The sequence below is a fragment of the Akebia trifoliata genome, chromosome 9, assembly GCF_017979445.1.
Source record: "Akebia trifoliata isolate Shusen 1 chromosome 9, ASM1797944v1, whole genome shotgun sequence".
Lineage (NCBI taxonomy): Eukaryota > Viridiplantae > Streptophyta > Magnoliopsida > Ranunculales > Lardizabalaceae > Akebia > Akebia trifoliata.
Window position 1 is genome coordinate 21,700,460 of NC_141383.1, and position 24,497 is coordinate 21,724,956.

At 33.3% G+C, this 24,497-nt stretch overlaps 4 protein-coding genes across 4 annotated transcripts; 1 reads left to right on the forward strand and 3 right to left on the reverse strand.

Moving 5' to 3' along the window:
• Nucleotides 1–3,752: 3,752 nt before the first annotated feature.
• On the reverse strand, nt 3,753–6,408 carry LOC147394645 (protein COBRA-like). Its single transcript, XM_086454610.1, has 4 exons — nt 6,237–6,408; nt 5,874–5,953; nt 5,025–5,463; nt 3,753–4,016 (listed from the first exon to the last, which is right to left on the reverse strand). Exons 1-4 carry the CDS (start codon nt 6,334–6,336, stop codon nt 3,925–3,927), a joined length of 711 nt encoding a protein of 236 aa, XP_086310736.1. The 5' UTR covers nt 6,337–6,408; the 3' UTR covers nt 3,753–3,924.
• A 2,082-nt stretch (nt 6,409–8,490) lies between these two features.
• Nucleotides 8,491–12,402, reverse strand: LOC147394646 (protein COBRA-like). The gene is made up of 4 exons (XM_086454611.1): nt 12,207–12,402; nt 10,972–11,051; nt 9,881–10,319; nt 8,491–8,776 (listed from the first exon to the last, which is right to left on the reverse strand). Exons 1-4 carry the CDS (start codon nt 12,304–12,306, stop codon nt 8,715–8,717), a joined length of 681 nt encoding a protein of 226 aa, XP_086310737.1. The 5' UTR covers nt 12,307–12,402; the 3' UTR covers nt 8,491–8,714.
• A 4,366-nt stretch (nt 12,403–16,768) lies between these two features.
• LOC147394647 (ESCRT-related protein CHMP1B-like) lies at nt 16,769–17,779 on the reverse strand. The gene has a single exon (XM_086453994.1). The coding sequence runs from the start codon at nt 17,675–17,677 to the stop codon at nt 17,060–17,062; it is 618 nt and encodes a 205-aa protein (XP_086310120.1). The 5' UTR covers nt 17,678–17,779; the 3' UTR covers nt 16,769–17,059.
• A 2,222-nt stretch (nt 17,780–20,001) lies between these two features.
• Nucleotides 20,002–23,799, forward strand: FLN2 (fructokinase-like protein). The gene is made up of 5 exons (XM_086454424.1): nt 20,002–20,179; nt 20,957–21,291; nt 21,387–22,027; nt 22,611–23,082; nt 23,385–23,799. The coding sequence occupies exons 1-5, from the start codon at nt 20,139–20,141 to the stop codon at nt 23,663–23,665; spliced, it is 1,770 nt and encodes a 589-aa protein (XP_086310550.1). The 5' UTR covers nt 20,002–20,138; the 3' UTR covers nt 23,666–23,799.
• The last annotated feature ends 698 nt before the right edge of the window (nt 23,800–24,497 follow it).

Consider the following 24,497-nt stretch of genomic DNA (forward strand, 5'->3'; position numbering starts at 1 on the left):
ATCTCCCTCATCAATGTAGAATATTAGACACACCTCCCAAATTCGTAAAAATTTATTTTGAACCCTATTTTTTTTAAACTGTTATTGACACTCTAACTTTTACTTATTCCACCTCAACATTTTAAATTATTTATCACATCCGCTTAAAGAGTAAAACACAATCTTCAAACATTAAAAAGGTTGCACTCACATTATAAGCTCATCATTACAAAATATTATAAAATAATAATTTTCTAATGCCTCCCTTTGACACACATCCCTCTATGTGATATGTGTTAGAGTCATAGGTTATATTTCCTTGGGATACACAATTATATATATTTATGAAGATGTATAATTGTGTATCCCGAAAGAAAAATCTATGATTCTAACTTATACCACGTCAGAGAACATGTGTTAGAGGGGGCGTCAGAAAATCACGACTCAACATTATAACACTCATTCAAGAAAATTTAGTATGTTTTTACAATTGTGATTAGACTCATATAAAATCTTAAATTCAAAAAATAGAAATTTAACCAACAAAAAAAATGAGAACTTCTATTGGCATCCCAATTTTTTTTTTTTTTCAATCCTTCATTTATTTTCTTTATTTTTAATTGGGGAGTAATAAGTAAAAATTGGAGTGCCAATAGCAGACCCATCTAAGTAACTAAAAACTACAAAAATAGAAAATATTGCAACAAAAAAAAAAAAAAATTGCCAAATTTGTTAAATTTTCAATGGTTTTGAATTAATGGAGCAAATCTAAATCACCATCATCATCTTCATTATTTTTAGATGAGCCCCTCTAAATTTACAAAAATTAGAAATATCTTCTTTGTTTTCAAAGTGATTACATACCCTTGACTTGTGCCTTCTTTGAGATATATTACTCATTGTTTACTTGAATTATGATTGATCTTAATTTAACATGATTAAGATATGATGCTTTAATTATTGTTTCTTTTAGGGAAAGATATAGAAATAAGTCAAAGAATCCAACGATCCAAAGAACTTTAGGCTTGTCAATCGATCGAATCAGACCCAAAATACCATCGACTTTGATCTGATAACTTTGGTTGTAGATCGGAGATTTGGGTAAGAGTCCAAATGAATTGATAATCTATCAGATTAGTTCTAGAACAACCATGTCCTCATAAGATAGGATTAATATCCGAGAAATATGTTAAATTATGTAATTTATATTATAAGTTTGTTCAGATATATTAACCCCAATCGAATCCTAATCGAATAGATCCCAGATTAACCCAACCCAATCCATTGACAGCCAATAGCTTATACAAACATCTACCTTGTATAAGAGATGCATTAAGAGTTGCCCATGTTTTAAAAGTCTTGGCAGGTAATTTATTATATGTGTACATATATCAGTCCACGTCTTCAAAATCTCTTGTAGTTTTATATTTTATATTTTTTTTTTTTTTAAACCCACCTAATCTTTTGATTTGGACTCTTACCCAAGTTTAATAAGGGTGACAGTATTGAGCCAGCTCATAACTGACACGTGTCTGGTGTTTATTGCACACCATAACAAACGCCAAGTGTCAATCAATGATTGGTAACAACTTTAGCTGAACAAATATATATATTTCGTTTCACTTGGTTAACCGTTAACGTATGATAGTTCGATGTAGACTCAGGAATCAGGATCCAGTAAGATGCCGTTTCTATTTTATAGGAACTATGTCTACGTGGAACGCTTTAATTGGAGATTGAAACACCTCGCTTCTTATATTCCAATCATAGACACCGTATTGGATCGTCATCGTCACTCTTTATTAAAAGTTTTTTTTTTTTTTTTTCGTTTTTTGGTCCATCTTCTTTATATATATATATATATATAATTTTTTTACTAATGCCACACCAACTGTGTGCAGAATTACATATGAATTGGTGTGGCATTAGTAAAAGTTGGTGTGGCAATAACAGCTCTAATATATATATAAGGGCAAAAGTTATAAAACTATAAGGGTAAAGTTGTCTTTTAATTTTAAAGGCTAATGCAACAGAAAAAGAATCAAGAAATCAACAATGTGATATTTCTTAAATGGAAAATCCTTGGGGGACTTTGTTTTTCAATGTGATTTTCACTGCATTGATGTGATGTCATAGATGTGTTTCCTTGAGATATGAGTAAAAACTTGGGGCAGGATTAGGGTTTAGAAAATTCTAGATGTGCATCTTCTAAAATCTTAGTGGATTTACTTTGATTAAAAAATTTGAGCTTTTTCAATTTGATTAAGAAAAACGTAAAAAATTGTTTTAAAGAGTGGGGCACGATCGGGTTTAGAAATACCATTAGGGGCGGGGATGGGTTAAAATATTTTGACCCGAGTTAGGTTTGGAGTTAAGAATATTAATTAGGTCGGGTTAAGCTAAACTCAGCCGTTGCCATCCCTACTTTAAACATTTGTAATAATCTAATATAAAGAAAAGTTATACCATTTTGAGATGAAAATACCCTTCAAAATGGAGAACTGATCAATTTGATTTGATTCTCAGATCAACAAGCTTGTATAGAACCGAACCCTTATGCAATAAATAAATATATATGTATATAATAATTATTATGATTTTTTTTAGGAGTTACGATATAGATTAATGATCTTTTATGGACAAACTAATGATTTTTTACTGATAGATTAGTGATTTATTATATGAAATTTTATGTTTGTTTTTTCATTAAAAATTGTAACTTACAATTTATAGAATATTAGCAATCCATAAAACCGAACCAAATCAAATTGACTTTAGTTCAATTTGATTCCAATGGAATTTGGTTTGATTCGGTTCTAATTCTTATTTAGTGGAATCGGTTCAGTTCCAATTTGACCTCTAACCAAACCAAGTTTCACCCCTAATAATTACCAAAGTCTCGAAATAAATTGTTTTTTGAAAATACCTCCTACACTATTGTTTCTACTATACTTCGAAGCAGAAGGCCATAAGAAATCCAAACTTGCCTTTAGTATTTTTCGAGAACATAAAATATAAATTCATTTTTAATTCAAAAATCACATATTACCTTCAAATAAATTATTATAATTAATAATAGAGTAATTGCAATACAATTATTAGGCATCCATTTAACATTTTAAATTAAAAGTTAAATGGTATCCATAAGAGGAACGTAGGGACTATTATCAGTTGTGTATCAACTTATCTCGTCTTGATTGTGAAGAATTGCAAGGATACAAATATGCCTAATGATAATCATATTCAAATATTTTCACTCGGTCTGTACTCGATCGACGTGGTAAGTAGTGCACATAATCGTAGATCTTTTTCCTTGTGTATCCTGAAGAAAAGATCTATGGCTCAGTGCACTTGCCATGTCGACTGAGTACAGACCAAGTGAAAATTTTTGTGTCAGAATACCGCGACTCTAAAATTATTCATCACTGTCAATCATATAAGACAGACTAGAAAGTTATTATTACAATTTAGCTATGAGAGTGATTAGCATTTTATTAGATATCTTTACATGTGCCACATGCCCATCGGACGCCCTCGTTCATATGGTATAAAAGTGAGAGTTATAGGATTTTAATGTCAAAATTTAGGTTCTATAGTAAAGTTTGGCGCTTTTAGGTCAAATACAATTTGAGATTGACATACGAAGCTATGCGAAGTGCTCATATAGATCAACACATCATAAACGTCAAAAATTTGTAGGGCTATTTTTATTTTATTTTTATTTTTTTCGGTTTCTTAGTAAACTAAGAAAAGATTGTATTTATTTATAAAAGAAAAAAAATGATAAATTATAGGAGCATACCATAGCAAATTATTAAAGGAGGATACCAATACTTCATGGAAATCGGAATTTAACAACAAAAGGATCTTATTATTGCAATAAACTTTGTAACTCATACTTAAGTTTCGCGTTTGTCGTTCTTCCAGGGCAATGATCCGATTTTATTATGCATGATGGTTTTCTTGTGAAGGATAATCAGAAGTAAGAGTCTTCTGAGAGTGGTGTTGAAAATAAGTGCAAATAACCTTCCATGTCACTGCAATAAGATAGAGAGACATGTAAGGTAAAACTACAAATCCTTACTAGTATCCATAATATGCTCTATAATTGTTTCTAAGTATGTCAATGATGCAAATAATTTATATGAGATAAAAAGAAAGAAAAGAACATTAATAGATTGACAATAAGAAGAAGACGAGGAAGAAGAGAGATTGTATTAAGTGTTTACCAACCAACTATTCCAAAAGACCAATTTGTTGGAGAGGGGGAGAACTGTAAATATAAGAGGGTCGTGGGCTTAACTGGGGTCTGAAAAACCTGAGAGTAGAGGAAAATATACACTCAGCACTCCGCACCCATAAGAGTTGAAAGAATCGAACCCGTGACCTATACAAACCTAACGCTTTGATATCATGTTAACCAACCAACTACTCCAAAAGATCAATCAGTTGGAGAGGGGGAGAACTATGAATATAAGAGGGTCACGGGGCTTAACTTGGGTATGACACACCCGAGAGTGGAGGAAAATATACACTCAACAGATTGAGACATTCATGAGTCTGAATTTCATGTTTTCCACGGGTTTAGGTGGAAAAATGAAATCCAACAAAGAGTGGATTTTGAGACGGTGGTGGAAAATGAGCAATCCAACAACAAAAAATGTCATTTTCCATGTGACCCCCCTCCCCGCCTGCCCCTTTTTAGGTTGAAAACATGTTGGTTATAAAGAAAACAAACCATCACTTTTAAGGAGAAATCCATGGCATACATACCCACTAGTCATCATGAACTTTGTGAAAGAGTTCAAGCCAACTGATTTTGGTTCAAACTTTTTGTTTTATTTTCCTAGAAGTACTTACACACTTAGATAGTTCTACTTCAATTTATGCATACTGAGATGTTAATAAAAGGAGGCTGGGGAAAGCTTCTTATGGTGCCTTTTTGCCTTTCTTTCTATTGGGGATAAATTTTATGGAGCTGGATTTTTCCAAATTATTAGGATCAAGTAACACTAAGGAATCAAGAACTTTAACAAGAAACTTACTCAAAGCTTGGGTCACACTCCTTCCATCCTGTGTTACAAATCTAGTTGGTTTCACAATCTTCGCAGGTCCACATATGTATCTAGACCCCGGTGCACTCAACGTGAAGTTCTTTGGCATTTTGACAGTTGTGTTGGTAGTTCCTGCAGCACCCACACTAAGTTGGAATGAACTTGCGTCCCACGACTTGAGTACTCCTCCTTTGCAACAATTTGCAATCTGTTGATTGTACGGAACTCCGGGCAACAAGTCCACGACTGTTGGTTTCTTCTCACAACAATGTGGGATGTTCCCTTTGAACCTCGAACAATCCCCTTGTTTTGTGGTTTGGCTTCCCAACATGCCCCATATTACTTCCTTATTAGCCCATGTCCATCCTAGTTTCCATCCCGGTGTTTGAATGTGACGATGTTTCTGGAAGTTGTACATCGTAACAACAGCCTGCCCAATTTCAAATTTCAGAATAATAAATTACTCAAAGTAAAGAGGACATGATCTTGTCACATGTAGAGAGCCATTGTAGGAATCATTGTTTGTGAACAAAATTGAGTAGACTTACCCAATTGACTCAAACCCATAACCATGTCCTGTTTAAGGGGTACGGCGTGTTGTTAATTAAAAACTTGTAGGCCATAATAACAGCTCAATGTATCCTATAAACTCAGAATAACTTAAATTGAATTTCAAATAGTATCGAACCCGCACTTTTGTTGGCTCATCTTACTCTTACTTGGGTAGGTATGTCAGATGACCAACATCGCATTTTGTACAATCTTGAACAAGAATTTCAAAAGATAGATTGTGACAAAGGACATATAGTTTAGTATTACTCCATCGATATATATACTTACAACATAGCCATCCGGCGTCCAAGCCATGACATCCCATTTGATTGTGATATTTTCTTTTGGATTATGTACGTCGTAGGCTTCTGAAAAACAACAGTTAAAACCATCAGAACTCTATATTATAAATAGAATAATAATCTTTTAATCTTACAAAATTGGAGAGTGGGGGAGGGACTAATATAGAACTAGTTTTCTCATTTTTAATTATCATAAATACTTCAAAACTCACATATTTGAAGAATCAAATGTATCAGATTATACAAAAATCAAAACCCATTAACATAATTAAAAAAAAAAAAAAAAAGAACTCCAAGAATATTAAAATGTGGGGGTGAAAACAGCAAAAATGTAATCTTAGAACTCAACCTGTTGAAGTAATACTGAAGCAGGACAATAACAACACAAACAAAATTGTGAAACTGATGAGCTCAGAAATGGATCTGCTCATGTAGGAGATAAAACTCATCTTTTGTTGCAGATTAATTTGCTCTTTTTTTTTTTTTTTCTCTCCTATGATGAGAGCTTGAGAAATGCAACCTATAAAAGAGAGTGGAAGACTAAGAAGAGAGAAGAGGTGGTGGTTCCAGCTTTACAGACTCACTCACATGGGAAGTTGACTTCAATTCAAAACCAATCCAATATTTTTTATTTTTTATTTTTTACTACAAAGAGTCAACATTTTATTTTTATGAACAACTGGATTCAAATGTAGCATTATTTACTGTAAATAACAACTGTAGCCTTCTTTGGTGTTTTTTTTTTAATGATGAACATGAATTAGTTATCATTAATTTCTCCATTCCAAGCATTGGAGATGTTTTCAAGAATTTCAATATTTTAGTAATAATAAAAAATAAAGAGAGCTGCTATTGACACTCCAACTTTTACTTGTTACATACCTATTAAATATAATGAAAAAAAGAGAGTAAATGATTGAGAATAAGTAAAAGTTGGGGTGCCAATAGAAGTTCTCTCTCATTTTATTTTATTTTTTGGGTTTAATATTTTACATGAGCCTAATCATAATTGTAAACATCTATGGAAATTGTTTGAACAAATGCTATAATGTTGTGCAATGTTCAGATAATAATTTAAGCCAAACGTTTGTACTGTCTAAATGGTGTGTTTTAATCTTTAACAGGAGTGTGTTAAATAATTTAAGAAATTGAGGTGTAATAAGTAAAAGTTGGGGTGCCAATAGTAACTCTCTAAATAAAACTTGTCTCCCATCTCAAATTGTCCGCAACTCATTTTAATCTTAATTTTTCAATGAAATCTAGAGGCCTGTGATGTTGGATTGCCAATGTGATTATCCGTGGCCCAACAATCCTTATTAACTTTGGAAAAAATAAAATAAAAAGTAAGGGTTATTTTATAAAAAATTTGTCAAAATTTTAAAATCTCACCATGAAAAAAATTATTATACATCATATAGCCACACCATTTATTTTAGGTTGGGTAATTTTTAAGAATCCCTACTATATCTTCGAGAATTTAAGGTATCCTTACACTTTTGATTAATTGATGACATAACCTTTGACTTTGGCCTTCCATGAGCTTATAAAATAAAATGACTTAAAAGTTTCAACCCTAATGATAATAATAAAAAATTAAAAAAAGAGTTATGCTACCTCAACGGGGGACACCTTGACATGGTGGCGCACGAATGTTTGTAGATGCATTTTACTCATATCTCAGAGAAAATGCATCTATGGGCATGTGCGCGCCACCATGTCAAGATGTCCCTCATTGAGGTCACTCCAATATATATATATATATATGCATTGCAATTTTAAAATGAGTTGTGTTGGAGTGACATCAGCGAAAATACCTTAATGTGGTAGCGTGTACATGTCCATAGCTGTGTTTTACTTATATCTTGGAGAAAACACATTTACGAGTATGCACCCGCCACCAAGTTAAGATGTCCCCCACTGAGGTCACTCTAGCATTAATCTTCTAAAATACTATCTTCTTGAACGATTGAATCTCGATACACAAGATAGGATTTTGGGGAAGGTTGAAGACAAACTTGAAGGTCATTGGGTAAAAAAAAATTATCTTAAAGATTGAAGGCAATGAATTTAAAAAGTATCAATTTCTTTTAAAGAGATTATATTGGCACACCAACTCTTACTTACAACACACACCAATCCTTTTACACTGGATAACAGTCATTCACATATAAATTGGTGTGTTATACTTAAAAGTTACCAATGATCTTGCCATTAAAAATATCAATGGTATTTGACTTTAACATTTCCTACAATCTCGTTGGTAATTTATTAGTGAGATCGTTAATTATAAAAGTGAAGATCTCACTCGAAAATATGTTTTGGGAATTAAAATGAACAATGCACCAAAACGGGAATTTTGCCATTAGTTGCACATGTTTACGGAAACTTCATGAATATGTTTTGGTAGTCCTAAGCAAGGAAAGAGTTGTATTTATTGCTACTAAAATTTTAGCGCTGCTATTGCCACACCAATGCCTATGTAAATTACCAAAGAATTGCGCAAAGTTGGTGTGGCGTTAATAAAAGTTGGTGTGGCAATAGTAACTCTCTAAATTTTACAAAATAGGGACATAACATAGCAAATTATTAAAGGAGGAGGATACTGCAGTTGGACAAACCCAAAAAAGTCTCCCAATTAACAACTTATTATAAAAACTCAGTACTTGCAAACACATCATGGCATTCAGAATGAACAACAAAGAGACAATATCATTTCATTACATTTTGTAACTTAGACTCAATTAAGTGTCGTGCCTTCGAAAGATTCAGTTCTTTTAGGGCAACAATCGAATTTTATTATGCACGATGGTTTTCTCTTCTAGCGAAATCATAAGGTGAGAGTCTTCTTAGATGAGTGCTGAAAATAAGTGCAAATAACCTTCCATGTCACTGCAATAAGAAAGAGAGAGATAACATAAGATTTAGATCCTTAATGGGATCCATAATATGTTCTACAATTTAAAAGGTTTATAGGTTGAACTGGGGCATGATACGTGAACACGTAACACCCTGAAGGGGAGGCAGATGACACAACACTCAACACTCCCCCTCACCCATAAGGGTGGAAAATTTCCTCGAGGAGAGTCGAACCCGCGACGTATACGAACCTAACGCTCTAATACCAAGTTGACAATCATTTATCCCAAAAAAACGATATGATGGGGAAGGTGCAACTATGAATATAAGAGGGTTACGGGTCGAACTAGGGCATGATACGTGAGCACGTAACACTTGGGAGGGAAGGTGGATAACACAACATTCAACATACATAGAAAACTCTTCCTTATCTTTCTTATTGACTCTTCTTTTTGGGGGGATGTTTTACAGTCATATAAAAGTTTTGGTCAAACTACATGATCAGATTAGATTTTGAAATATTTACGTATCCATATAAGGATAAATTTTACGATCGATGTAAAAACTTTTGCAGTGAAATTATCTGTATACCCTTTAGATTTTTTATTTTTAAATAACATGGCCAAAATTTGAAAAACAGCAAAGAGATAATCAAAGGTAAATGCACTAAAAAGGTTTTTACAAAGACAGTAAACTTTATCCAAGTCCGTAAATATTTCAAAATCGTATCTGGTTATGTAACTTGACCAAAACTTCTATCTTTCTCTGTATTTTCACCTTCCCCCCCCAATCAAGTCAAAAAAATGTTAATTATAAAGAAAAAAAAATCACCAATTTTGGAGGAAAAATCCATGGCATACCCGTTAGTCAGAAACATTGTGAAACAATTCAATCTAACTGACCTTGATTTATTTTTTGTTTTATTTTCCTGGAAATACTTGCATACTAAGGTAGTTCTAATTCAATTTATGTATAAAGAGATGTTTATATAGAGGAAAAAGGCATGTAATGGTGCCTATTTCAACTTTTTTGTTTTTTTTAAATCATAGATGACACCAACTTTATAAACTGAAAATTGTTAGAACCATATTTTGATCAAATTATTAAAGAATCAAGAACATCATGCAAGAAACTTACTCATAGCTTGGGTCACTCTCCTTCCATCCGGCGTTACAAATTTGGTTGGCCTCACAATCTTCGCAGGTCCACATATGTATTTAGACCTCGGTGCGCTCAACGTGAAGTTCATTGGCAATTTGACAGTCGAGTTGTTAGTTCCTGCAATTCCCACACTAAGTTGGAATGCACTTGTGTCCCATGACTTGAGTACTCCTCCTTTGCAACAATTTGCAATCTGTTGATTGTACGGAGTTCCAGGTAACAAGTCCACGACTATTGGTTTCTTCTCACAAGAATGTGGGATGTTCCCTTTGAATCTCGAACAATCCCCTTGTTTTGTGGTTTGACTTCCCATCATGCCCCATATTACTTCCCTTTTAGCCCATGTCCATCCTAGTGTCCATCCCGGTGCTTGAATGTGACGATGTTTCTGGAAGTTATGCATCGTAACAACACTCTGCAGGATTTCAATCAGAGAGACAATTTAGACAATGCAGGGAGGTGCAAATCAAATTCCACAATATTGAATAACTCGGATGCTAAGAAAACACAGAAGCAATTGAACCAAGAAACGAACCGAAAAAATAAATAAATCCAAATCACATAGAGATTTTATGTGGTTCCCTCAAGATTGAGGTACGTCCATGGATCACACCAATTCCACTATGAAGAGAAAACTCGCAGTTCCAGACTACACCCTTTCACCAAAAAAGAGAAATATATATCCTAAGAAAACATGAAAAAAGATTTGTTGTTTAGAAATTTATGTGCTAAGCCGATGAACCAATGGCATCGTGCCATGTGTATTAAATGAGCAAGTGTGATTGCTTGGTAGAGAGAAAATCTCAGGACAAAATTTTGAAACAGTTTAACTGCCTTATTTTAGTAATTTTTCAATACACATGGCATCATGTCATTGGTTCATCAGCTTAACACATAAATTTAGCATCGAACCCACACTTTTATTTCTCTCTTACTTGGTAGGTATGTTATATGGCTAACATGACATTTTGTGCAATCTTGAAGGATAATTCAAAGTTCAAACATAAGAATGATAGTCACAAGGAACAAATAGTTTACTATTAGTCCCTCTTGTGCTATATACTTACAACATAGCCATCCGGTGTCCAGGACATGACATCCCATATGATTGTGATATTTCCAGTTGGATCATGACCGTCGTAGGCCTCTGAAAAATGACACTTAAATCATCAGAACATTACGTTATAAATATAATTAATTATCTTAATCTTACGAAAGGCCCGAGTTCTATGTAATATTAATCCTCCTTTATCCACAAATTAGGTTCCTAGAACCCGAATCAATAACATAAAACATTCTTCTCTATTTTCTAACATAAGAAATCCACATATCATAACTCTAATATAAATACAAATAGAAATAGAAATAATTCCTCTCTTCTTGAACCCATTTTTTATTTTTTATTACAAAAACTTCTCTTTCATGATTTAGAGATCACAACTGGCGAATCGACTATAAATCTCTCAAAGAGTGAAGGTGAAAATACAACTAAAATTTATAACCAAAAAAGAAAAAGAAAAAATTCCAAACTAATATGAAATATGCAACAGAGAAAATTTATTTGTGGTTTACAACCAAAAACATGATTTCAAAACAGAAACAGTGGCAAAAGGAAATATAAAACTAATAATTCATCCTGTATGAATACATGAAGAAAGGACTCAAATATTTGGTTTTCAACCCAAACCCATTAAAATAAAATAAAAAAGGGAAAAAAAAGATGAAAATGTGATCATGGTCACTGAATTTGGATGTAAAGCTCACACAGATGAAATATAAAACTGTGCATGGTTTCCTATTTATATGATTTAAGAGAAATAAAATTGTGAATCAGGGTAAAAAATTAGACACTTTATTTTTCATTTAATGTGACAAATCAAGTTAAATTATAAAATTGCTATAAGAGATATAACTCAAATTCCCATAATCTTCTCATATTTCCATTACCCATTTCTCAAAGTACTCTAAATCCATGAAAACTCTGTAACATAAACATAAAAAAAGAGCTAAACACAAACAAATTTGTAGACAAATGAGAAAAACTATATCTTCATTTTTTATTTTTTTTTTAAATTCTACTGAATCCAGCTTCCAAATCTTTCAAATATCACCACAACATTCACTTACAATCAACCACACCTCAAAATGCAAAATGTATGAAAAAAGAGATAAATATCTACTATCCAAACAAAGCTCATTAACATAAACAAGAAAACAAGTCCAAGAAAATCAAAATGTGGGTTGAAAAAAAGTATATAGAAAGAAAGAAAGAAAGAAAATGTAAGTGATGTTGGTACCCAACTTGTTGAAGTAACAGTGAAGCAAGAAAATAAAAAAAGAAGCAAAATGGTGAAACTGGAGAGCTTGAAAATGGATCTGTTCATGTTGGGGATAAAACCCATTTTTCTTCCAAATGTTCTCTTTAGGTCTGCAAGAGAGAAAGAAAGAGATCAGAAGAATGATGGAAGAGGCAAGCTGGTCCTTCCAACTTATACTCACATGGAACAGAAGTAGACTTTCAAACTAGGTCAATTTTAGTATTAAAAAAAAGAAAACAAAGAATAAAAAATAGAATTGCTATTAGCACCCCAACTTTTACTTATTACATCCCAATTAAAAATGAAGAAAACAAGTGAGTAAAAGTTGGAGTGCTAAGAGAAGCTTGCTCTTTTTTTTTTCTTTTTTTTTGTTGCTAGATTTATATATTTTAAGGTTTAAAAGTTTACATGACCCTAAACATAATTGTAAACAACTTCTTAAATTATTTCAACAAGGGTAATAATGTTGAGTTCATTATTTCTGCCAAATCTTTGTATCATTCAAAGAGTGTGATAAATAATTTAAAAAATTGGAGTGTAATAAGTAAAAGTTAGAGTGCCCATGGAAGCTTCCATTAAAAAAGAGCTCGTTTTATATGCTTCAACCATTTGGATTAGGAAATTATCTGTCTATTGTTTTTTCTTAATGGATCAATGTACCTATAAACAATTGTTATTGTTTGTGGAGACTTGTGGTACTAAACAAGTAAGGATTACTCTTCATCATTTAACACAATGCTTGCCTGCCGAACCTTCTAGTAAGAGGGTATTTTTGTAATTTTTTTAATATTATGTTAAACCTTATATATGTTTTCTTAGGGCATATGTTTCCCTTTTCGGTGAAAAGTGTAACAATGATGTATTTGCAAGTTTTCTATTTTTATAATGGAATCGATGTGATTCATGGACGTACATATGTCAACCTGAAAGGAATCACATAAAAAAGTTGTGTATTTTTGTGTGATTGGATTTTTTTTCTTCTCGTACTCCCTCTGTTACTGTTATTTTCTTTAAAAAAAAAAAAAAAAAGTTATATCTTTATTCTTCATCTGCTTCTATTTTTCCTCAAAGATGAATCTAAACTAATAATTTAATTTCTTCATTTAAAATGTTATATATGACTTTAAAATCGTCAATATTAAAAATTTTAAATATAGATTTCACAATCATTAAAAGAACTTTGTAGTAGATATATTTTCTAGTAAATCAGATTATACATATTTATAAGATATTTTTTTATAGCAAAATTCAATTTTGAGTATTGGAGAATTCTTTTTTTTCACTTAAGCATGCACATTAGAAGATGGGTTGGCATCCATGGACTCTAGAGGAAAAAAATGAAATTCTTATCGTTATAATATAAAATCTAACAAGATCCAAACACTTTAAAGTACGAGAGCAGTTTTTCTATTATACTTTTTCCTTATAGTTTCCTATAACATTTTTTTTCCCTAATAAAATGTACATGTTGAGAAAAAAAAACCCTTAACCATGTACAAATCATGACAAAAAAAATAGAAGTTTTCTTCGTAAGCTTGATCAATGAGTTTTTAAAAGAAGTTTAGAAATTTTTTTAAATTTGATTAAAGACTTTAAAAATAAATCATCACTCAACTCGAAATTTTCAATGAAGGGATTTTAATGTTTTTATGTTGCGAAGCTCTTTCAACCGTCTAAATTTACTATAATAAATTACAAAAGAAAAAAAAAAAAAAAAAAGTACTAGAAAGGATTCACTCCCTTATAATACATAAATATAAGAATAATGATTTTTTGACGCCCCCCTTTGACATACACCCCATGACGTGACATGTGTTAGAACCATAGATTTTTTGCTCGGGATATGCACTTACACATATTTATGAGATGTACAATCGTGTATCCCAAGAAAAAAGATCTATGGTCTTGACTATGCCATGTCAGGGGGCGTCATAAAATCATGACTCTAAATATAAATACCTTGAAAATAATGAGCTACAAGAACAATTTTAACAATAATGATCTAATTTTTTCAAGAATTTGAATATGGATGTGGTTCCATTGATCTAAGAATGAGTTAAGGGTCAAGGGTCAAGGGTCGGAGCCTTACACTTGTGGGCCTTCCTTGTGTGTCGGTGAAGAGATGGTCCCCTTAGAACTTAGAAGGACTTCTTTGTATTTTACCTCCCTCATCAATGTAGGAGTTTTTCTTGAATTGGTCTACCTTTGACTTTGAATATAAACAATGAGACAATAAATTCTGAAAGTGACCCTAAGTTTTCTATTATTTTTATTTTTGTTTTTATTTTATTTTATGTGGAATACATCTCTTGGTAAAACTACAAAAACAGGGGTTATTTTATTACTTAAAAATACCCTAAAAAAAATTTCTTACCTAAAACACCCACAAATGCTTAAGTGTTTTAAATGCAAATAAAATGGCATCTCAATGGATCAAATCAGACCCAAAATCTGATCCATTTTTATTCAAATAACTTTGGAATTGGATCGAGGATTTGGGTTTTGATAAAGATCTAATAAGATTACCAATTGGATCAGTTTCTGGATCAATCATGTCCTAATTTGATACGAATTAGACCAAGAAATTATGTAAAAATGTACTATAAATTTTGTTTAAATATATAGATGTATCTCATCTAAACCCGATCCAATTGTTATTGAATAACCCTAGTCCAACAAGGGTCTGACCCGATCCGATCATTATGGGAATGGTCAAAGACAATTGACCCGACCCTGATCCATTGACAGCCCTAAATAACAAAGCAATAGATTGGTCAATGAGTGCATTAAAAGTCTTGGCAGGCCTTTACTATATGTGTCCATAGATTTGTTCCAAAAAGAACATTTTTTTTTAATAAGGGTGACAGTGTTGAGCCAGCTCACACATTGATTCATGTATTGTTGTCTATCCCTTAAATTGTAGATAAGAGAAGCAAATACTATACTCAAATGTCTAATTAATCTGATTCATGATTGATCCTAATATGATTAATTTTATTACTCAAATTTACCATTTATATAAATCTTTTCATTTACCCAATGGACCCATAGTGTGCAATAAAAAGCATGTTAAGGGCAATAACATCAAATGTTTCGTTTATAAAAGAATCTTGTTAAAATGTTTCCCACATGTGGCATACTGAATCAACTCCCCCTTATGTGACACATGTTAAAACCGTAGATCTATTATCCTCGAGATACACAATTTCACTTTTATGAGGATGTTCAGTTGTATATCCGAAGAGTGCAGATCTACAGTTCTAGCACATGTCATGTCAGGGGGAGTCGATTGAGTATGCCATATGGGGGAGTCAGAAAATCATTCTCCCATGTGACATACTCAAAATACTCTCCTGTTGTGACATGGGCTAGAACCATAGATTTTTTTTCCTTGAGATACAACTTGCACATATTTATGGGGATGTGCAGATGTGTATCCTGAGGCATAAAATATATGGTTCTAGCACATGCCACGTAGGGGAGTTGGATTATCACGACTCAAACAACAAATTCACACCTCCAATGATGGGCTAGTCTCTATGCATATGGTTTTTCGAATGTGAGGACTTCATATTGTTGAAAAGCTTCAATGGGTGTTTGGCTGTAACAATAATTCTAGTGGAACAGAATTAGAACCATTGGACCATATCTATATGTAAATGACATTTTCAATTAAGGCATTGTTTTTTTCAAAGAATGTAGCATTTTGACTATATTTTTCACCTAAAATGGCACAAATTAGAGATATTATATGCATTAATCACTTAATACTATTAATCAATGTGTTTTAGATGATGTTATTTATGGTAATAGATTGTCTATGGTTCTCAAATATGTCATAGATCATTTCCGATTCAAATATCAAATTTTATTCAAATAGGAATATTGATGAAAACCTTCTTTCCGTGACTTTTTTTAATTCCTCAACTGATTTAAACCTCAAATCAGATAAACTTTTAGACATCTTTGGAAGATACCGATCTTTTATTCCAGATTTCATTAAGTGTTGAAAATCGTTCGCTTTTGGTTTATGATTTCTATGCCAATAGATGATATGCAAAGTTGCTTCAATTCCACACACACATAAATGGTCTTGGTTTGATGACCATGATATGGGCAAGTCACATATGATCGAGAAAATAATACTTTTTTTTTTCCATCATTTGCTAGGTCAGCATGGTTAGTGTTAATTAAGGACTAATGATTTTATGGCGTCCTCCCCTACACCCCCATCACAGAATCATAGATCATATTTGCCTCGGGATACATAGAATCATAAATCTTTTTCTTGTGTATCCTGTGACAAATGATCTACAGTTCTGTGACGGGATGTCAGATTATCATGACTCTTAATTAATTTAATAGGTCTTGTGATTTTTGAACTCGGCTCACGTCAGCACTCAGAGACTTTAACTAACTTTAAGCTAGCTATACCTTGTCAAGAAAAGATTACCTAATCAATCAATTTGTGTGCACCTCTTGGACTATAAAACAAAATAAAAATTCCCCACCATTCAATTTATAACTTTTGTAAATAAATACATGCCCCCCTATATCATATAAAAGTTAGAAATAAAAAATATTACAAAAAACCATCATTTTCACATCTCTTGATCAAACACTTAAAAAGGAGAATCATCCACCCAAATTCACTTCAAATAATGAGAGAGAAATTACTTCTTTCTCTTAAGATTGTTTGATTATCTCACCTCAAAATACTTCGACGATCAAGTCAAAAGAAATTTGAACAAAATTAGTGCAGAATTTTAAAATTTACCCAAATTTCATCTAACTTAGTCGTCGCAAAAAATCTCAATAACGAAAAAGAGCAATTCTACTACCCTTTAGATTTCAAATCAGCCAATCTCCTACTCAATTCCTCCTCAGAAGCAATACCAACAACACCTTTCTCCTTCAATCCAACAGCTTGATTACCTGCTTGTGGGAGCTTCAAAGAAACCTCCAACCCATAACTATCAGCCACTTGTTGCATCAATGATCCCACCTCACCTTCAGGTGTAGACAAAGATGTTGTCCCTTCCATTGATTTCTCCGTAAAACTCGCTTGCACCTCCATATTCACAAACACCTTCTCAAATCGATCCATCGTTTGTGATATCTTCTCCATGTTTCCTACCGAAAGTGCCCCTTCGAGCGATTTAACGATTCCACTCATCGACTTACCGATGGTTTGGAAATTTCTTTGGCTTCCAAGACGGGCAACGACTGCGTCGAGACGAGATGCAAAGCGTAAGTAGTTGAGTTGCTCGTTGCGCTTGCGAATGGCATTTTGGGCATAAATTCTTGCGCCATCGATGTTTCCTTTCTCCATTGCTTTCTTGACTTTTAGCTTCTCTGATTTTTCCTCCCCTTCGCATTTCTTCGCTTGCCTGACTAAGGATTTCGAAGTGAGTTTCAGTTGGAAGATTTGCTCCATTAGCTTCTCCTTTCCCATCTCAGAATACCCAATTCAAGGAAGAAAAAAATTTGACAAAATTGTTTTGGAATTTTGAACAATTGGGTTTTGAATTTTGATGAAGAAATCATTTTAGAATCTGAAGATATAAGGCATTGGTTCTTCATAGATGATGCACGTGTAGGCAAGGCAGGGTCTTAGAAAAACTAGCCGTTGTGAACTCGTAACGGTCATAAAACTGAAACGTTAAAGTGACACTACAACGTTACTCAAGTAGCTTGTTTTTGTTGAAATCTTTTCAAAATATCCAAATTTTTAATCCTTATTTAAAGATAGCCCTCCATGTTTTAGTCTATTTAACATTTTAATGATTTTTTATTACATTTATCTTACAAAATTCTTTTTATCAGAAAATCTCTATCAATAAATATCTTTGTGCATCTATAGATGGTTAGGGTTTGCTCTCATGATGAGGCCCCCTCTCACTTTTTTTTTCCAAAAGGCCCCTCGAAGTCTACTGTTTTTATGGCAATTATATCTCTAGAGAGTTTCTATTGCCACACAAACTTTTACTAACGGCACCCCAAGATGTGAGCTAATTCTTTGGTATTTACAAATGACTTGGGTGTGCCGTTTGCAAAAGTTGGTGTGTCAATAAAATATCTCTATCTTTATGATGGAAAATAAATATTACGTCTGCTAGGTTTATCACAATCAATCATACTTATTTAGGTCATGGTATTAAAACTTGTTTTGACATCTTGTCTCGTCTCGTCTGTGAACGAGATCGAGTCATCTCGAACAAATTTTTTAATACGTTTGAGATGTCTCATTTAACAATGAGAAAATTGAATGTGGGGATCATGTCAAAACTTATATCGATCAATTACAGAAATCTACGAATAAGACTGAAAGTCGAAGTGCGAATCTCGCTCCATTGCTGCTTATTTAACTAGGGCTCTCTCGGCTCAAATAGATTGACTTGTCCATCTGTCTCGTCCATGCTTGATACTGAGATAACTCGGACGATATGTCTCGATCTCAGACGAGTTTTGAAACCATGATTTAGGTAGAATAATGATAAACTAACTTTATAAAAAAAAAAGATAGTCAAATATACTCATTTGACGTGGAAAGCACATAGAATCATATGTTTTTCCTTATATACCTCGAGAAAAAAGTTTATGGTCTTGTGCACATGCCAGGTCAATTGAGTATGTATGAATATGTTTATTGATAGGATTAGTACAATATAAAATCAATAAAAGAAGAAAATAGAAAGAAAAAAAAAAGTGACCTAATTTAGGGATGTCAATGGGTACCCATTTAATCGAAATTGGAACTGAAAGCCTCGATTCCATATCCCTATTTTCGATATCCTATTAGAGTCAATGCCAATTGATTCTATCCAATGGGTATCCAAAAGTACTTGAAATTGATTTATTTTACTATTTTTTGGTATTATAAATGGTTGAATGTTTTCTTACCTTTTAAAGTTAATAAAAATGACATAAACTTTTCATGTTTACCTATAAATTATGCATTCTTATTTAGAATGTCCATTTTTCCAATAATAAGTGTTTTTTTTTTTTAACTTGTAAAGGAGATGAATTTTAGTTTTAATTTTGAAAAAAATAAATAAAAAGTAACTCATAAATTTACTAGAACAATTTTATAATTATGTTATTGATATTTTTGTGCATGATGTGCTGTGTTCTTAAAAGAATTTTTTTTCTTTATTTTTTTTAATAATTTATAAATGATTTATTTTATTTTTCATATATTATGATATAAAAAAACTTGCATATAAAAAAAAATTAAATGCTATTATCAATCAAGATTTTTTGGTCTTATTTAATTTATTAAGAATCGAAACCTATGGATTCCCATGATTTTTGGTGATTCTGATTTCGATTCCACTAATTTTAGAATCAGAATCAAAATTGACGAGAATTTGAACCAAGAAAATATGATGTTGTTCTAGAAACCTTAACCAACCCATTGACACCCTAATTTTGAGTCAAGATACCACCATTTTTTTTATTTTTTATATAAAAAAAAAAAAGTTCTGGATTTCTACAAAACCAGATAGGTATTTTGTTAATTTTACAGAGGTTATATTAGCAGACCAAAATTTACTGATGACACACCTGTCCATGTGTCTAAACAAGGGCTTAATTTCAAAATAAAATGGTGTGTTTTGTAATTGCCAAATCAGTGGTATTTCCGTCATTTGGTTATTTGTAAAAAAAGAGAAGTCTACCGTCCAAAACGGTTGGACACTGTGTGTCCAATGCATGTTCTAAGATGGAAAACTACTCCTAGAAATTCTAGAAACCAATCTCTAGGAAATCTGTGTTCCTTATCACATCTCAGCCCTTGGACCCTAAAAAATTCCCTTAAACCTCTCTCATCATCTTCCCCAGCAATAATAACCCCTTCATGGCCAACCGAAATTTCAGTCTCTGGAATTGCTGAGTGAGCTCTTGAAGCTCCTTTAATGGCGTCTCTGTTTGTTACACAGTCTCTTCCACTACCCAGGTCTTCTCTTCTTCTCTTGCTCTCTTGTTCTTCTTCTCTAATTCTAACGTTTCTTTGCTTATCTGTTTGGAGCAACTAAAAAGATCAAATTTTTCCATGTTTGAACTTATTTTTAATTGGATGGAAATAATATTTTCATCAATTTCTATCTAGAAACCATAAACACATGACCCTTTGATGTTAAACCTAAGTATGCAAGAATTGATTTTACTTTTTTAATCTGTGAAATATGTAAAGTTTACAATTTTAGACCTTAATCTGTTTGTCCAAACGCATGATTGAGAAGTAAAATTAATACCCAATAATCAAGTGAGGTGGTCCCTTATCTTCATTAGTTTGTGGGTTTAATTCAAAAAAAAAAAATTTGGATGGGCAAGCTTTGATTACCCCATAAAATGTGATTTGAAACCCATGTTGGTATTAGTGTTAATAGATGAGGTCATAAGGTATAAAATTTAGCAAATCATTTGGAAGTATTAGTGTTGCTTTCAATTTTAGCTAAAATGGTTTACAAAATTGGATGAGAAGTGCAACTTATTGTTAGGATATATGTAAAGAACCCATGGTGAAGGTGCCAACTTAGCTAAGTTGGTAAAGTTGTGTGGAGTGTTGATCCCATGACCTAAGTTCAAACCACATTGAACACACCTTCATGTTGACTACTAACCACCCTTGCTTTCCTAAACAAAATTGAAAAAAGAACCCATAGTGAGGAATAGTTTTAGACTAGAAAAATAGTTTATGCCTATACATCTCACGATTGCTTTTGTTATGTAGGTGGCGATTAAATTGGCCTGTTTTAGCCTCACCGAAATTGGTGCGGCTTAAGGATTTCAAATTAGAGGAAAAGTGGGGTCTTAAAGCTATGTCTAAGAAAAATAATGAGGAATCTGGAGTCCATTATGTAACCAAAGATGACGGTGTTGCTGAGGAAAAAGCACCCAAGACTTCTAAACGAGCTCCTAGACGAAGTAGGAAGAAGACAACATTGGAGACCCAAGAGGAGAGTTCGGTCTCAGCAATAGTTAGTGATGTTCCGCAAGAGGACAGCACCGTTTCAGTCTCATCTAGTGAAGATTCTAATAAGAAGCCAAGAAGAACCCGCAAGAAAGGTACTCTACCGTCTTGGTTTTTTAGTAGAGTCATTTAATTGTGTTTTATTCTCCAATTTTTTGTTTAACCATAATATATATCACACATTTTACAGCTACTCCATCAACTAATAGCTTAGATGAGGAAAAAATTGTCAATAAGACAAGGAAGAGAAAGACTAAAACGAAGATTAACAATGTGAAGGATCAAGTTAGTGATGCTGAACTTAGTGATCACGAGGGACCCACACTCGTCAAAAACATTGAGGACGAAAAGGAGGAAGAATTGGAATTTATACAAGGTGGGGAAGATGATATTAGTTTCACATATAGTTGGCCCCCTCTAGTTTGCTGCTTTGGAGCAGCTCAACATGCTTTTCTGACCTCTGGAAGGCCAGCCAACAGACTCATAGACCATGAGATCCATGAAAGGATGAAGGATTCATTGTGGTCTCCAACGAAGTTTGTAAGGGCACCCGGAGGGTCGTCGAGCAGTGTGGCTATCGCTCTTGCAAGCTTAGGTGGTCGAGTTGCTTTCATGGGGAAAGTCGGGGATGATGATTATGGTCAGGGTTTGATCTATTTTTTGAATATGAGCAATGTTCAGACTCGATCTGTTCATGTAGATGGTAAAATTCCTACAGCGGTATCATATATGAAGATGATTAGAAGAGGTGGCTTGAGAATGACGAATGTAAAACCATGTGCAGAGGATACTTTATCGAGGTCTGACATCAACATCGATGTGCTGAAGGAGGTAAAACATCTCATTTATTTGGGAAAAAAAATAATCTTAAATTTAGTATTATTATTGTTGTTTCACAAATGCACTATTATCCTTAGATTTACCCTTTCTTTATCGAAGTTCCTTAGAAGCACTTTTGAAAAATTATGAGAACCCAGCATAGTTTCTTGTAGATTTTGCATAGCTTCATTGTTTGATTGGTTACCCATCGGCCATCTCCTTCTTGTGTAAATGTCTTGTATTTTGTTGGCGGTACACAGAGTTGCGGGGTACTGTGGGCGGAGCCCCTGGACAAAAAATTTTAGGGTTACTAAAAAGGGGATTATGTAATATTTTCTTAAGGGATTTTTTCTATTGTGGGGGTCTCTATTTTTGGGGAGATAGATGCGTTTAGCAACTCCCGGTTTTATAAAAGAAATCTCTAGGGCTGTAAACTAAAATCACAGGAAGAAAATATTGATTGTTCTTGTTTCGATCGGTGGACGTAGGCACACTGCCAAACCACGTTAATCCTTGTGTGTTTCGTGTGTTTTTTGTTCTCTTTACTGCTTTGTTGTTTCACAAATCTCCTTCCTAAGAACTTTGATAAATGTAGGCGAAGATGTTCTACTTCAACTCATCATCACTGCTGGACCAAGAAATGAGATCAACTACGCTGCGGGCCATCAAGATTTCAAAGAAATTAGGTGGTACCATTTTCTTTGATTTAAACCTTCCATTGCCACTGTGGCAATCTGCCGAAGAAACCAAGAGTTTCATACATCAAGCATGGAACCTTGCCGACATTATTGAGGTTACCAAGCAAGAACTTGAGTTTCTATGTGGGATTGAACCTTCAGAAAACTTTGACACTAAAGATAACAATAAGTCTAAGTTTATCCATCACAAATGGGAAGTAATTATGCCACTTTGGCATGAAAATCTTAAGGTTTTGTTTGTGACAAATGGGACTTCTAAGATACACTATTACACGGAGGAGCACAATGGCTCAGTCCATGGAATGGAGGATCCACCCATTACTCCCTTCACGTGTGACATGGCAGCGTCGGGAGATGGTATCGTTGCAGGTATGATATTTGTCTAAGTTGGTAAGATTTGTGGATTATTTTTTTTATGGGTAAGCTGTAACTTCAACCCACAACCTCTTAAGTTGTTTTGCAACATGTCAAGGCATGTGGAGTGTTGTTCCCACGTCCTAGGTTCAAGCCCACTCGAACCAACTTCACCTTACTAAAACCCAAAACCCAAAACCCTTTACCAATAATAAAAAAACCCGATCTTCGCTATTATATGATGTAACTTCGCTAGATTAACTTCTATGTCCGAAATACTATATTGTAGCTTATATATACTTTTTGCCTGATTTCAGGTCTCATGAGAATGTTAACTGTCCAACCACATCTCATCACTGATAAAGGATACTTAGAGTGCTCAATAAAGTACGCCATCAATTGCGGGGTCATAGACCAATGGATTCTTGCACGGACCCGTGGCTTCCCTCCTAAAGAAGGTATGGAAGAAGAGTTGATCTCCGACACAAATGGTATAAGATCAATAACAGAAATGGAACACCGCACATTGTTTTCCGATACAATTGATGAAATATCAAAAGAAGAAATGGAATGTCACCAATTGGAACCTGTAAATTGATCGATACATTTGCCACAATTGGTGTAAACTCTGTTGTATTTGTAGGAGGGGATTTTTCCATCCCTTTGTAAAATAACAGTGAGTATTTTTGATCCATAACTTTTAGAAACTGAATAGTAGGGTTGTGACACTCACCGTTTAGTCGTGGTTGTGGCCCATCTGGTTGACATCATGGTTCAAAGTTTCGTTCTATTTCAGAATGTTTGGTTGAGTATTTGGATTTTTGCTGAGATTAGAACAAAATATTGACCCCGAAACACCGTATGTCTCAGTAATACTTTGGTGAAGGCTCTGTCGATTTCTCTTATGATCAAAATAGTATCAAGATGGAATTTTAAACCAACTTGTCAGTGTATTTTCTTTGGTTAATTTACATTTTTATGGTTAAATATTAATAGAGAGCTGCCATTGGCACTCCAACTTTTACTTATGACACTCCAATTAGAAAAAAAAGTCATCGGTTGAGAAATAGTAAAAGTTGGGGTGCCAATAGAAACTCTCTTTTTTATTAGATTTCTATTTGTTTGATTGAGGATGTATATGAGCCTAATCCTAATTGTAAACAATTGCTAAAGTTTTTTGAATGGCTTATAATTCTTTGTAATGTTGTGATAATAACTTAAGAATAATGCTGAAGTGACCCCACCTCATATCGCACATCCTGACGTGAAAATGTGCAAGAATCATAGATGTTTTTCATCGAGATACGAATAAAAAGTATATATGTTTCCTACACACTTTCACGTCAAAATGTGATGTGAAATATGAGGTATAATTTTTGGGTCACTTCAGCATGACTCATAACTTAAATCAAACTTTTGTAATGTTTGAA

What these genes read in the sequence shown, in the direction of transcription:
- LOC147394645 (XM_086454610.1), bottom strand. Translation starts at nt 6,336, where the DNA reads ATGAGTTTTATCTCCTACATGAGCAGATCCATTTCTGAGCTCATCAGT. An exon ending in GGACGCCGGATGGCTATGTT is followed by an intron (nt 5,464 to 5,873) that starts GTAAGTATATAT and finishes GAAATTGGGCAG; the next exon opens with GCTGTTGTTACGATGTACAA. An exon ending in GAGTGTGACCCAAGCTTTGA is followed by an intron (nt 4,017 to 5,024) that starts GTAAGTTTCTTG and finishes ATCTTATTGCAG; the next exon opens with TGACATGGAAGGTTATTTGC.
- LOC147394646 (XM_086454611.1), bottom strand. Translation starts at nt 12,306, where the DNA reads ATGGGTTTTATCCCCAACATGAACAGATCCATTTTCAAGCTCTCCAGT. An exon ending in CTTCACTGTTACTTCAACAA is followed by an intron (nt 11,052 to 12,206) that starts GTTGGGTACCAA and finishes GTCATTTTTCAG; the next exon opens with AGGCCTACGACGGTCATGAT. An exon ending in GGACACCGGATGGCTATGTT is followed by an intron (nt 10,320 to 10,971) that starts GTAAGTATATAG and finishes GAAATCCTGCAG; the next exon opens with AGTGTTGTTACGATGCATAA.
- LOC147394647 (XM_086453994.1), bottom strand. Translation starts at nt 17,677, where the DNA reads ATGGGAAAGGAGAAGCTAATGGAGCAAATCTTCCAACTGAAACTCACT.
- FLN2 (XM_086454424.1), top strand. Translation starts at nt 20,139, where the DNA reads ATGGCGTCTCTGTTTGTTACACAGTCTCTTCCACTACCCAG. An exon ending in ACATCGATGTGCTGAAGGAG is followed by an intron (nt 22,028 to 22,610) that starts GTAAAACATCTC and finishes TGATAAATGTAG; the next exon opens with GCGAAGATGTTCTACTTCAA. An exon ending in GGGAGATGGTATCGTTGCAG is followed by an intron (nt 23,083 to 23,384) that starts GTATGATATTTG and finishes GCCTGATTTCAG; the next exon opens with GTCTCATGAGAATGTTAACT.